General features: G+C 44.8%; 1 protein-coding gene and 2 non-coding genes across 3 annotated transcripts in view; 1 reads left to right on the top strand and 2 right to left on the bottom strand.

Moving 5' to 3' along the window:
* The window catches only part of LOC128709313 (ubiquitin-like protein 3), a 44,954-nt gene extending 36,812 nt beyond the window's left edge, over positions 1–8,142 (top strand). The window contains exons 2-4 of the mRNA XM_053804300.1: positions 4,239–4,347; positions 7,831–7,995; positions 8,078–8,142. Of these exons, the coding sequence (XP_053660275.1) occupies positions 4,239–4,347; positions 7,831–7,995; positions 8,078–8,142 (339 nt within the window). The remainder of the gene's footprint in view (positions 1–4,238; positions 4,348–7,830; positions 7,996–8,077) is intronic.
* Trnaq-cug (transfer RNA glutamine (anticodon CUG)) lies at positions 7,595–7,666 on the bottom strand. The gene has a single exon. It is a non-coding gene; the product is annotated as a tRNA-Gln (tRNA).
* A 3,873-nt stretch (positions 8,143–12,015) lies between the features above and the next one.
* Trnav-aac (transfer RNA valine (anticodon AAC)) lies at positions 12,016–12,088 on the bottom strand. The gene has a single exon. It is a non-coding gene; the product is annotated as a tRNA-Val (tRNA).
* Positions 12,089–12,144: the final 56 nt, after the last annotated feature.

Raw genomic sequence — 12,144 nt, forward strand, 5'->3', positions numbered from 1 at the left:
ACTCTTGGCGGCGCCATCTGAAGCTGCAGGGCAGCCCGCCGGAGAAGATCATACACGCCTGGGAAGATGTGAAGGCCATGTTTAACGGAGGTACCCGCAAGCGCTACATCCTCTCGACAGCACGCAAGTATGGTGGCGTTACGTCGGCATCTTCTGCCGCCCAATCGGCGGCAGTTTCTAGCAGTGGTGGTGGAACGGGCGGTGGTTCGACGGGTACGGCTACCAATCGTGCATCTCCCTCGTCCTCGGTGGAGAAACCTACGCCGCTGGTGGTGATGCCTACACCGACGCATGCCGAACCACGACAGTTACTGCCCGTGCTGGGCGGTGGGATTGTCGTACCGAAAAAGGAGTACTCCGATCTGCAGCCGATCGATGCGAGCTACAACAGTGACAGCTGCAGCAACAGCACCAGCCCGTTTGCTCACATTCCGCACCTGCTCTCGAGCAGTAGTTCCAGTGTTGGTGCACCGTCGGCGGCAGCGATTCGTGCGACTTTACCACCATCGACACCCGCCCCTGGCACACCGGGGGGAAGTGTTGCGTCTCCGGTGGCCACTCCGGTGATGGTCGTGCCGGCAGCAATACCAGCCCCGTCCGTTGGTGGGGGGAGTCCTTCGGCGACGGTAGCATCGACGGCGGCGGCAGCGGCTGCGGCTGCTGCGGCAGCAGCAGCTATGGTTTCAAGCCATGCAGCAGCCACTTCCACTGTGGTGACCAGCTCGGCAGCCGTCGCGGCTGCCAACTTCGGTTTCAAGCTGTCCTGTCTGCAACCGTTCGCGTTTAACAGCATCGGCCACTTCCCGGCGATGGTGCCGAGTACGGCCGGCTATTTGGTGCCACTGTTGCGTCCCACCAACCCGAAAAGCATCTCAGCGGCCGCCATGTCCGCGTTCAAGCCGGTAGTTCGGGCGAGAAAAAGGTATGAAGCAGATCGCGAAGATCGCGTAGTGTGTCAAACGTGCATATACCGTGTGCTGTGTCACTGAGTGCATTGTTGCGTACTATTGTTGCATCCACGATTGTTGTCACCTGTCACACACGTCATGAACGTTATAACGAAAACCCGGTACAATATCGCACCCGGAGTGGCGATGGGAAGAGCGAAGATACACGAACGTTATTCATCGAACCGCCGCATCCTACGGCGGAGTGTTTGGCTCGTCTAGAAGGGTAGCCTGGCGAAAAGGGACAAACATGCTGCAAACAAAAAATCTCAAACGAGGATACATTTGTATTGTCATTTGCATAACTTTAGGCGGTTTTGTCGTGAGAAAGGGTAAGATTTCATTTTCGAACGACCTTCGTCTCTTAACGGTTTGTTTGTCCCTTTCGACAAGGCTTATCATCTCGATCGGCACAGTAGTTTCTCTTGATTGTTTCCAAAGTTCGTGGAACCATTCTGGCCACGCTTGCACGCTTGCCCTCGGTTTTCGGCTTCGTAAACCCTGTGGACGGAGGTGTCAAGAAGTTGTTGTTGTCGTACAATCATGACACGGATTGTCGCTTCTGGAATCTGCCCACGAGTGCGTCCCCAGGACCTTGCGCCCCACCCCCCATGCGCGCCTTGGCGTTAGCGCGGAACCGTTCGATCCGTTTGCTAACCGTTGTCTTTTGCTTCTCGGTGCTGCAACCGTTTCGCCGATCCGTCGATGTCCATCCGCTTCGGTTTTCGGGCTCGGGGAGTGGCCGAAGCCGTTGTCGAAGGAGTTGCTTCGACGTAGAGCATACGTGCGGCCGATGGTGCTGCTTTTGGCTGTACGCTAAATACCGCAGATGACGCACATCGTCCTGCGGGGAAGCGGCCCCAAAGGAAACTCCACAAACTTTCGCAGTTGAAGCTGGCACTTTTACGTTTTGCATTCCGTTCCTTGTCGATCGATATGCTCAATGATAAAAATAACTGTGGAGACGATGACGCCTGTGAAAACTGTCTCCAGCAGGTAAGTTTTGGGTGATGCTCGAAATAGAGCACCGTGTGCCATAACACTCCGATGTACGTTAACACTAAATGAACCAATTTCCTTCATTTATTATGTTAAACTTTCTTTAATTTGATTTGTTGTATCATTTTCATAACCTCTTATTATTTTGGGAGTATTCTAAAACAGAGAAACGTTTCGTCCTCGACCTTTCACGTAGAATGGTCGGAAGTTAGCTGTGCTTGGGGGGGGGGTGGAAACCCCGGTAGCGGTGGCAATGAGTGGAAACGCAGTGGCCAACAATCGAAAGAGCCAATTGATTTTCACGGTCAAGGACGCGCAAAGTATCGCGTCATCGATTGCCCTCGGTTTTGGCCAATCATCGCGTCCTTCCCGTTTGACGGCGCGCGTTGAATAAGAGATGGCTGCGCTTCGTCGCAGCACGAGGAACGGTTGTCTCAAGCGTGTGAGTGCACTCATTTTCCGGTTTCCCCGGTTGAAGAAAGCGGACCGTAGCGCGAATGATTTTTCCCGTCTTGACCTTACTACAGGGTCATGGTTTGGTGCTTAGAATGGTGGCGTGAGGAGGGTTCTTAAGCAGTTCTTTCACTGTTGCATGTGCGTACTTCGCTAAAGTATCACTTTTGCTGCAATCAGCACAATTTTAAGCTCTGTCCTTCGTTTGGGGGTGGATGTGGTGGCAAATGCGCTCGTTTCATAAGGATTTTTACTTGTTTTTGCATAGTTGAGCGTTTTACTGGGCCGCGGTCTTTAATCGTCGAATACGCAAAGGGCCCTTGGTTGGAGAGTGCTTCTGTTGTTTGATGGGGTTCTCTATTATTCGTATGCTAAGGATGACACTTACGGTTCGTTGGGAGTTACTTTAATCCATTTTCAGTTGTAACACAATTTTGTATCAGTTGTGCTTCCTCTAGAGTCAATTGATTTCCACTGTTTGGTTTGGTTTGGTTTGGTTTTTTTTATGAACGATATGTATTCGCCCATAAATCCACAGAAAGTTTGCTGGGTTCCGACCAGTTCTTTAACGATAAATCCTATAAATCACACAGCCCTTTTTTACGATCTGCTTTTTGGCGTTGTAACACCGGAACGGGAAGATTTCGGTTGAAAGAAAATTCCAAGCGAAACAAGAAATGTTTAATATTCCGTACCGGGCTATCGTAAACGTTTGGTTTTGTTGCAATCTCACTGGTCTGTTGTATATTGCATAGTTCCGTGCGCTCTACTTTGATGCTTCCGGAATGTTAAATGCTATGAAACCCAATGCATTGCGTCATCTGGTCCACTATCCCGCACTGCTACCAGCAGCATTTCGAAAGCATTTCAAACACGCTGTTCTTCACTGTTGTTGCGCTGGTAGTGCGGTGGTTCTACCGGGCCAGAAACATTCTTGCGAAAACCCCCCAACTGGCAGCTATCGCTCCAAAGATTAACCAATTTTTTCGCATCCGGATGATGCGTTGGTCCCGGCCGACACATTGCTTCGATTGAACGGGTTGCGTTGGTTTGGTAAGAAAATCCCCCAAAAAATACCTTACCACAAAGTTCCGTGAGAACGCGGTAGCGAGCTAGCGGTGGGACACAGTTGAGCCGAGCGGTGGAACGGTGGCCTACGGGTGAAGGGAATTCTACAAGAGGTAGATAAAGAAAAAAACTCTTCGCCCTTCAAGCAGGTCCAACTACAACAACAACACGATAATCGAAATCGACTGCCTCGGCGGTTTCAGGGTAGCAGCTGTGATGTCAGTCAGATTCTCCCGTTGTTATGTGTGTTTATTTCAGTTCTTATGCGTTCTGACGTGCCACCACGGAATCATCATCGATGTGGTCGACTATGGCTCATGGCGAGCGCGCAGACCGCGTTTTATTACAGTTTATTTATGTATGATCAGATATTGTTTTTTTCACATTTCTTCTCGTCTGCTCAGATGTGTGTTGTGGTTTCATTTTTCGTGTTTTTTTTATTATGTATGTTTTTTTTTGTATTACATTGTTTTATACTGTTCTATGATACGTTTTCGGTTGCTTATCAACTATTACTTCATTTATTATTTCTTATATATATGTTTTATATTTTACGAACTGCAATACTTTCTGTCCCTATAAATGGTATTATGGTACAGAACTAATAACAAAAAAATCATTGTACAGTTTTATTCATATATTTTAGGTCGTATTGCATAAGCCATCATACCCGTATAGCGTGCTATATAATCTCCTTCCTTCGTGGTCTAATATAAACATTTTTATGTTCTCTTTTCATTTTTCCTATTTGCATATAACATTCTAATACAGATAAACCTGCGGCTAATACTCGTCAGTGGCAAGACGAAAGAATTCCTCTTCAGTCAAACGGACTCTGCCGGAGATATAGCACTCACAGTGTTTGAAAATTGGCCCGATGGTAAGTTGTGTGTTTTTTGTCGGTTTTTCTTGATTTTTCAAGGTATCCAGAGTATAATAATTAGCAGCAGTTTGTTGAATAGCTAAGTCATCTTCTATCTAATGTGCCAATGTGCCTGCTGCAGCAGTCCCCTAAACTAATCACAGTCGAGCGCCTTCGTCTGCCAATCCTTTATCACGGCCTTTATGGCGAACGCATCAACGCCATCACTCCATCACAGTTTGAGTCAAAAACGCCTCCACTGTCCATTTGGAGGACCTAAAAGGATTTTACGGGCTGGGTCGTCCGTTGTCATTCTCATGACGTTACCAGCCCACTTACTGGACAGTAAGTTCGCCGTACAGCTCATAGAGTTCGTCATTGTAGCGGCTCCTCCATTGTCCTTCCGCACATACGGGGCCAAAAATCCTTCTGAACATCTTCCTCTCGAAACGCAGCTAAGAGGGTTTCGTCAATTTTGGACAAAGTCCATGTCTCAGAGGCATATGTGAGTGTTGGAACTGTGTAGTCCCAGCTGCGGTCATCGCGACAGGTGTTTTGAGTGGAGAAGTTTCTTCAAACTGTAGAATAATATTTCATCATCAAAGTTATTGTCGATGCTGACTTTTGACCCAAGATAGGTGAAATTTTGGACGACTTACTTGTACGTCAACCCTGCATAAGTTAGGATTTGTTAGGATGTGTGGTCGTGCCACCATCTTGGTGTTTGCCTCGTTAATCTCCAACCCGAGGTTTTCTGCCGCCTCCTCGAATAAGTCAATATATTTATAGAAAAAACAATTCTATTGTATAAATTAGATTCCTTTTCCGTTGATAACCTATGCCAAAGTGATCTTCAACAAGAAATAGTTTGTAAAATGTGCAGAAATGTAGTTTGGTCACAAAATTCCTTGAATTTCTGGCATTCCTTGAATAATAATACCATACCATTTTTACCAGAATTCGATTCGATTTGTCCCATCCGTCTGTTAGCTCTTCGGGAAGATGAAGACTCTCCGATGGAGTCGACTTGAAAGTGGCGCCTCAGAGTTTATGTTGTGAAAAGTTAAAAATAAAACAGCAATAACTTTATGTTTACTGCGTACAACGCTAATGCTAATCAATTGATCGACAGATTTGTACATCGTAGCCTTAGGGACGATATCCATGTCAACCTACATGCTCCTGTTTGGCTACACCAACACACCAACCAAACATTCCGTACATCATCATTAACGCCAGACATTTACGCGCAGAAATCGATGGTGGTCTCGTTACGACGGCGATATGTACAAATATGCAATCGCTGCCAAACAATGTTTTCGAAGATGGTATTTCAGGTGTTCTGGCTTCTGAACTCTCTTCCCTCGGGCTCGCGGTACAGTACACACACACGCCCTCGCAGCACTTGGATGCGAATTTTCCATTTGACACTAATGAAGACAAATCTATATGGCACGGGGCGAAAGAGGGACTCTTGCCCACTCGCCCACCTAGCGCAAAGCCAAAGGGCCATAATGCATCCCGCTCTCAACGTACACGGGTTTAGTTTGCGTCCTTTTAGGTGGGTGGGGTGGGGTGAGGGAAGGACCCTTGCCAAGAGCCCCCGAATGTGGTACACCCGGAATCACTTACGATGCTTTCTGCGCCACCGGACAGTTGTAATTGAGATACACACACCGGACCGGATGGTGAACCATGTAGTTTGCGGAAGATTGTTTTGCCTGCACGGAGATACGCACACCTACCGTTGGTAAAAGCTGGCTGGGTGTAGAGTTCAGTGTTGTAACATGCGCTTGCGCGTAAAATGTTATCAACTATTTCCCAACTACAACACAACTTGCTGTCCTCACATTGCTGGTGGATGGAGTTTATTTTTGTGGAGTTTTTAAACAAGATATTACAATACGTCTAATTTAGCTTTTGTTGTATTACTCGGGTTCATACTATCGTAACAAACAATTAACCACAGCGATTGTTTTGCGCCCCTGTTTACCCTTGTATCCGGAATCATTCGTTACGATAAGCATAAAAAATTAACGATTGCTGTGCTTAATTATTAACACAACACGTAGAACGTACAAAACACGGTACATTTACGAGAGGAAAGTCCTTCAAATTGGTGGTTCGCCAACAGCACAAAACACCCTTCAGATACATCCACTTTAAGCTCGTGTAGCTAAAACGAACGGCAGCACTCTCCATGTCCATTTCAGGCAACTCTCAAGGTGCCACTTTGTGTAGAATTTATTTGCTCCATTCTTTCTTCCTGTTAGATACTTTTTACGTAGGGAATGCGCTTTCCGAAGTAGATGTGTCAAATACAATTGTGTCCCCGGGCCCAGCCCCTGTTTGATGCGGTATGGGAATGTATTTGCTGAAATATGCCCATAAAAGTACCATCATTTTGCTAAAAAGGACGAAACTGCAAGGTATTTTTGGAACACGTTCTCTCGGTACACGTGTCAGTTCGCTGGCCCACACGTAAATGTTGGTACATAGCGCTGGAAATTGACCCTAAATTAGTAATGCGCGAATTGTAGTAATCCAATGTGGGGTGACTTTGATGTCCAATAGTCTATACGGTGTGATGCGTATAGTTCACGCAGAGCTCCAAAAAAGCATATCGGACCATATAGACCGGTTCGTTGATCTCGCAAAACGACGACTGGTGAAGTGAACATTATTCTGTTTATGTTTATGCTTACCACGAACCGGAATTTTCTGGCCCAAATTTCAATCTGGCGAAAGCTCCTACCTCCTCCTGGGGCGAACCCTCCTAACTCAACCTGCCGGTCACAACGACATGCAAGTCCTCGCAAAACAACCCAACCTCCTAGATACAACATTTTGGAGGGTCAGCAGTACTGTAAACAGGTCGTGGTGGAACGCTGTCGTGATTAATTGCCAACATTAATTACAATCAAGAAATAAGGATAGCACGGAGAACGCATTCGCATGCGACCAGAGGGTTGATAGCTACTGTCTTTCATTGTCAATGCATTGTAAGCGTAGCTGGTTACCAAACCTAGTACCGTACCAAAGCATTCTGTTGTGTCGAACTAAAGCTGGGAGAATACGCCTGGTTTGTGGTGTGCACCCCAGTGCCTCACGAAGGATAACTGATACAAGCCCTTAAAACAGTTTTTTTTTTTTGTTAGAAGTACACTACACAAAATGATAAAAACCTTTGTAAAATATTGCTTTTTGGCAGGACATTCACCGTCCCAAAACAGTATAACGGTTGAGAAAAAAAGGTTGCGAGTGTAGGTTCCACCGAGATTTGAACTCGGATCGTTGGATTCAGAGTCCAAAGTGCTAACCATTACACCATGGAACCCGTCGAGGTGGGAGAAGTTATAATGCATACAGTATCAGCCAAGCAGTACACAGCTTGTCATTTATTGTTAGCTACATCGTTTTGACCTACAGACTACAGATATGTGTATACAAAAAGATTTATTATACTAATAGAGCAAGTCTTGTTTCTTTCTTATCACACAGATTGGGAAGCGGAAGCGGTAGCAAAGGCAGAAATCTTAAGACTAATTTACCAGGGACGCTTTCTACACTGCAACGTCACGTTAGGGGCGCTGGGACTACCATTAGGCAAAACCACCGTGATGCACTTGGTACCGCGTGATAATTTACCCGAGCCAAACTCACAGGGTAGGTGAACTATTCCAACACCAAAAAAGATTATTCAAGCAACTTATATGATGTACGCTAATTGTCACGTTTTATATTGTAGACCAGCGACAGAAGAGCAAAGGCGGTTCCAGTAGATGTTGTTCCACGAGTTGTTGTATACTGTAACCACCATCACGACGACGAGAGGCGTGACACACATGCTGCTGCGGCACGGCCGTGACCAGGCGTACCACCGCCTGTCTGGGACGGTGCTGGACGAACGATGAATCATCGATTTAGGAGATTGGAGGCTGGACCTGATGGATGCTGGATGATGTATGCTGTGTTCGTGTGTTGATCGTATTGACAGCGGTTCGGGCATGTTGCGTGCATGCATCAAAGACGCGCGTAATACAATTGAACAAGCAGGGATTTAACGTCACCGAGCACCAGCAAACCTGCAGTGTTGATTGGTTGTTCGAGTATCCCGCTGAATAGGCGCGAGAATGCGACGCAACGGCGGGGACTGTGTTTATGCATGTTTTTCATCTCCTATGGAGTGTCCTGTGTGCTAATAGTAGTGGGTGCGTGCGTAGTTTGTTTTAGGCATTGACACAATTCTAGGATGCACAGATAGGAATATTAACCACCCAATAGTTCCCCCTAACGTTCGATTGCTGGTCCTCCAGCTGGAAAGTTTCAGTCCTCTTTGCGAAGATTCATCGGTACAGGCAGATACAGGCCGACCCAAAAAAACAAAAACGTCACAACCAGGCACGGTCGCGCAGCACTGTGTGAACGCTTTTGTATTATTAGGAAAGCAGCGAATTTCGGTAAATGTTATTAGTAGAAAGTGAATAGTGTACTAGCAATCGAGATATAATAATTAGTGTTATGCTATTTTTTTAATTATTATTATTATTACTGTAATAATTAATCCATCAATTCGTTCAATCCCGCTTCTGATTTTTACACCTGTTTCCAATGACTGCCTTATTTGATCGTGGTTTTCTTCCCCGATACATTGGTGGAACCACCGTATGGTGATCATCGAAAATATGCAAACAGTTTTTAAGAGAAACATTAGATAGCGGAGTGGGGAGATGGGGAATAGGGGCAGAGGCACACCCTGCCAAGGACGTAGGAAAATCTCATTTGACTGACCAAACTGAAACACATGTCCTGCAGGAGGGGAGGTGTTGTGGATATGTAGTAAGCCTCACGCACCCTACCACAGCTGTTCATATCTGCAGGAATCCACCACAAGAATGAACGTTGCGCGTGACCAACGTTCACGAGTGAACACTTGACACTAGGCACCGAGCAATAGATGGCGCTGTACGAATGGTGATATTTTGTATTTCGCTCTCGGTATATGCACGGAGAACACAGTTTAAGGGAAAAAAATACGTACCAGTCCATTTATTGCCCGCAATTCTACACACATATCGTTCACCAGTTTTTGTTTTTCGTGCTTCTGTATGAATTTAAAAATTTCTTTGTTCGTGGATTTATCATTTCGCCGCGAAATGATCCACGCTGAACATTCGTGTGTCCTTTGTGTATGTGTGTTTATGTAAATATGTTATCATTTATAGTTTTGTTCTTGTTGCTCACTTAAAACTAGACTTTTCCCGCCGCCTTATTTCCGTGGGTGGCACTCAAGAGATTTAGCATACCCGATACGTTTTACGTGTATGCGCCAGCGGTAGATTTTTATTGTTTGTTTTTCGTTTATTGTTATTATAGTGAAAAGAGGAAGTGTGTGGGTGGAGGTCATTGGCAAGGGGTGGAGAAGCAGCTGAGTGAGAATTATTCGTTCGAACGTTTGAAAGGTTCCATAGCAAAATGGTAAAACAGCAACGCTGCATCATTCACGCATGGGAAACGGGAAGAAGGCGCGAGTTGGCAAACGAAAACTAGTGAAAGAAAATGAAGCAAAAGGCAAAATGTGGTTGTAGTTATTAAAAGTAAACACAAAAGTATATAGATATATATACATATAAACTGAAACCTATAGATGGTGGTATAAATATTACTTCACAAAAGAGCTACAAAAATATTATACCGTAACGGCGAGCGGCGAGCGGGATGAAGGGGCGAGTAAAGAAATACACGAAAGAGGTAACGAGCAGTTATGGAAGCAGAAAAAATAGTAGATAAATCAGAAACAAATCGGTGTGTACCGATGGTGAGAGGTGGAATCAAACGACTAACTTAGGCGAAAAGAAATTATTATACTTTGTTCACTTCTGTTTAGGTTAGTTTAAGCAAATGTATTTGATAATGAGTCCTTAATTGAAGTGGGGGAAAAAACACGAGAAAAACTACCAGCGACTAGAAGAGAAGGGAAGAGAAAGAGAGAGAGAGAGAAAGAGAGGTTTGTATGTATGTGTGTGTGTACTGTTACGGTAGTGTAAGGATAAGGCGAGAAGCGAAAAGCGTATCTGTATGTTTCATCACGATAGCTAGTAGTTGGACAAAGGGAAACATGCAACCATGTTGTGCTATTACTGCAAGTCTATCACTAATCATACTAAACCGCAAGCAAAACAAAACACTAAACCAGTTTGAGCCGAATTCCAGTTTGTAGGGCGGAAACGTTCAGTCTAAATTCTCCAACCATGAGCTCTTTTCATAATGAGCTTAGCAATATCATCAATGTTCGTCGCATTGCATCGCAATAAGTTCCAACTGAAACTCGTATAACCCACATCCACCACTACTCTCTACCGTGTAGGGTACCGGTTCCAGTATCCTCCAACCGGTTAGAACGAATGAATGTATATGCGAATCAAAAAATCTCAAAGCGTTTATTGTTTGTGTACATTTATCTCTCTCTTAATCTCCTCTATCCAAACCCAAAAGCGAACTGTATTCCTTAGAAGACCTTTGCGACTGTTTCTTCTCCATCGTTATCACCGTTGCCCACATCTCATACCCTGTTGGTCCACGTTCACGATCGTTTCAGTGCAGATCAATCATTTGCGTTTGCTTCGCTACACCCCACAACCATCCCTAGAACGATTAAATAAAATTGTAAACCACAGGTGTATGATTTTATTGATCGTCGGTAGAAAACCAAACTCAAAAAAAGGGTGCGTAAATACTAAACCACAAATTACAGCCAGAGGATACAGGATGAGTAAAACAAATAAAAAAACACTAAAAGAAAATAATCAAAAATACACAGGAAACAAACACACTATGAATGTAACCGTGTAACTACACACACAAACTTGTGCGCCGTGCACGACATTTGCTTAGTTTTGTGCGATACGTGCGTATTTACATATAAGGAAGCGTGAAACGGTCGGATATTTTAAACATATTAGAACGTGCGAAACAGAACATGTGAACGTTGAACATACTAGTGTTAATGAGCGGGACAAGAGATAAACCGGGGGATGGGGAAAACAACAATAATGCCAATGCGCACGGTGGTACGACGGAAGAGAAAAAAAAACACGTGCTGAAGGAGGAATAGTGTTTGTTGGGAAGTGATGAAAAAAACGCAAACCGATTCTCAAAAAACAAAACAAAAAAAAACAAGAAAGAAAAACAGAAAACGTGTATGTCTTGCGTAAATAATAGAGAAAGTGATAAGAAATCGTAGCAAATGTAGACACAGCCGATATGACAGCCAGAGGCGAGCAGAAACATAAGGAGCCGGAAGTTTAAGCGAACGATAGTAACAAACCGTGATGGAGGATGATAAGGATAATAGGAAGTGTTGTGTACGTAAAGAAGAAGCAGCTTGTAGAAAAGCCGAACCGGAGAAACAATAGCACACACACACGTAAAACTCGTACGAAGAGGGTTTAAAACGCGCGGCACACACGCGGGTGCGTGTGTGCTGCGGAAAACTGCCGTGAAAGCAGTGTGTGGAGAAAAGCATAATAAAAGCTGAAGATGTATTGTTAATATAACATTGTTATTTGTTGTGTTTGTTCACTGTTTGACAGAATGAAAGAAACATATTTGAAATGTAAATAAAACTTAAAAAATTCAGTCTGTCACCGAAAAAAATTGATTCTTTGAGAGAAAAAAAAGTTTCTCTGTTTCCGCCCGGGATCGAACCGGGGGCCTTCCGCGTGTTAGGCGGATGTGATAACCACTACACCACGGAAACCACTGGTGGTGCTGCAGCTTAACACGCTACATAAATGTGAGTATGCTACACCTGTT

Source organism: Anopheles marshallii, chromosome 2 (assembly GCF_943734725.1).
Source record: "Anopheles marshallii chromosome 2, idAnoMarsDA_429_01, whole genome shotgun sequence".
Lineage (NCBI taxonomy): Eukaryota > Metazoa > Arthropoda > Insecta > Diptera > Culicidae > Anopheles > Anopheles marshallii.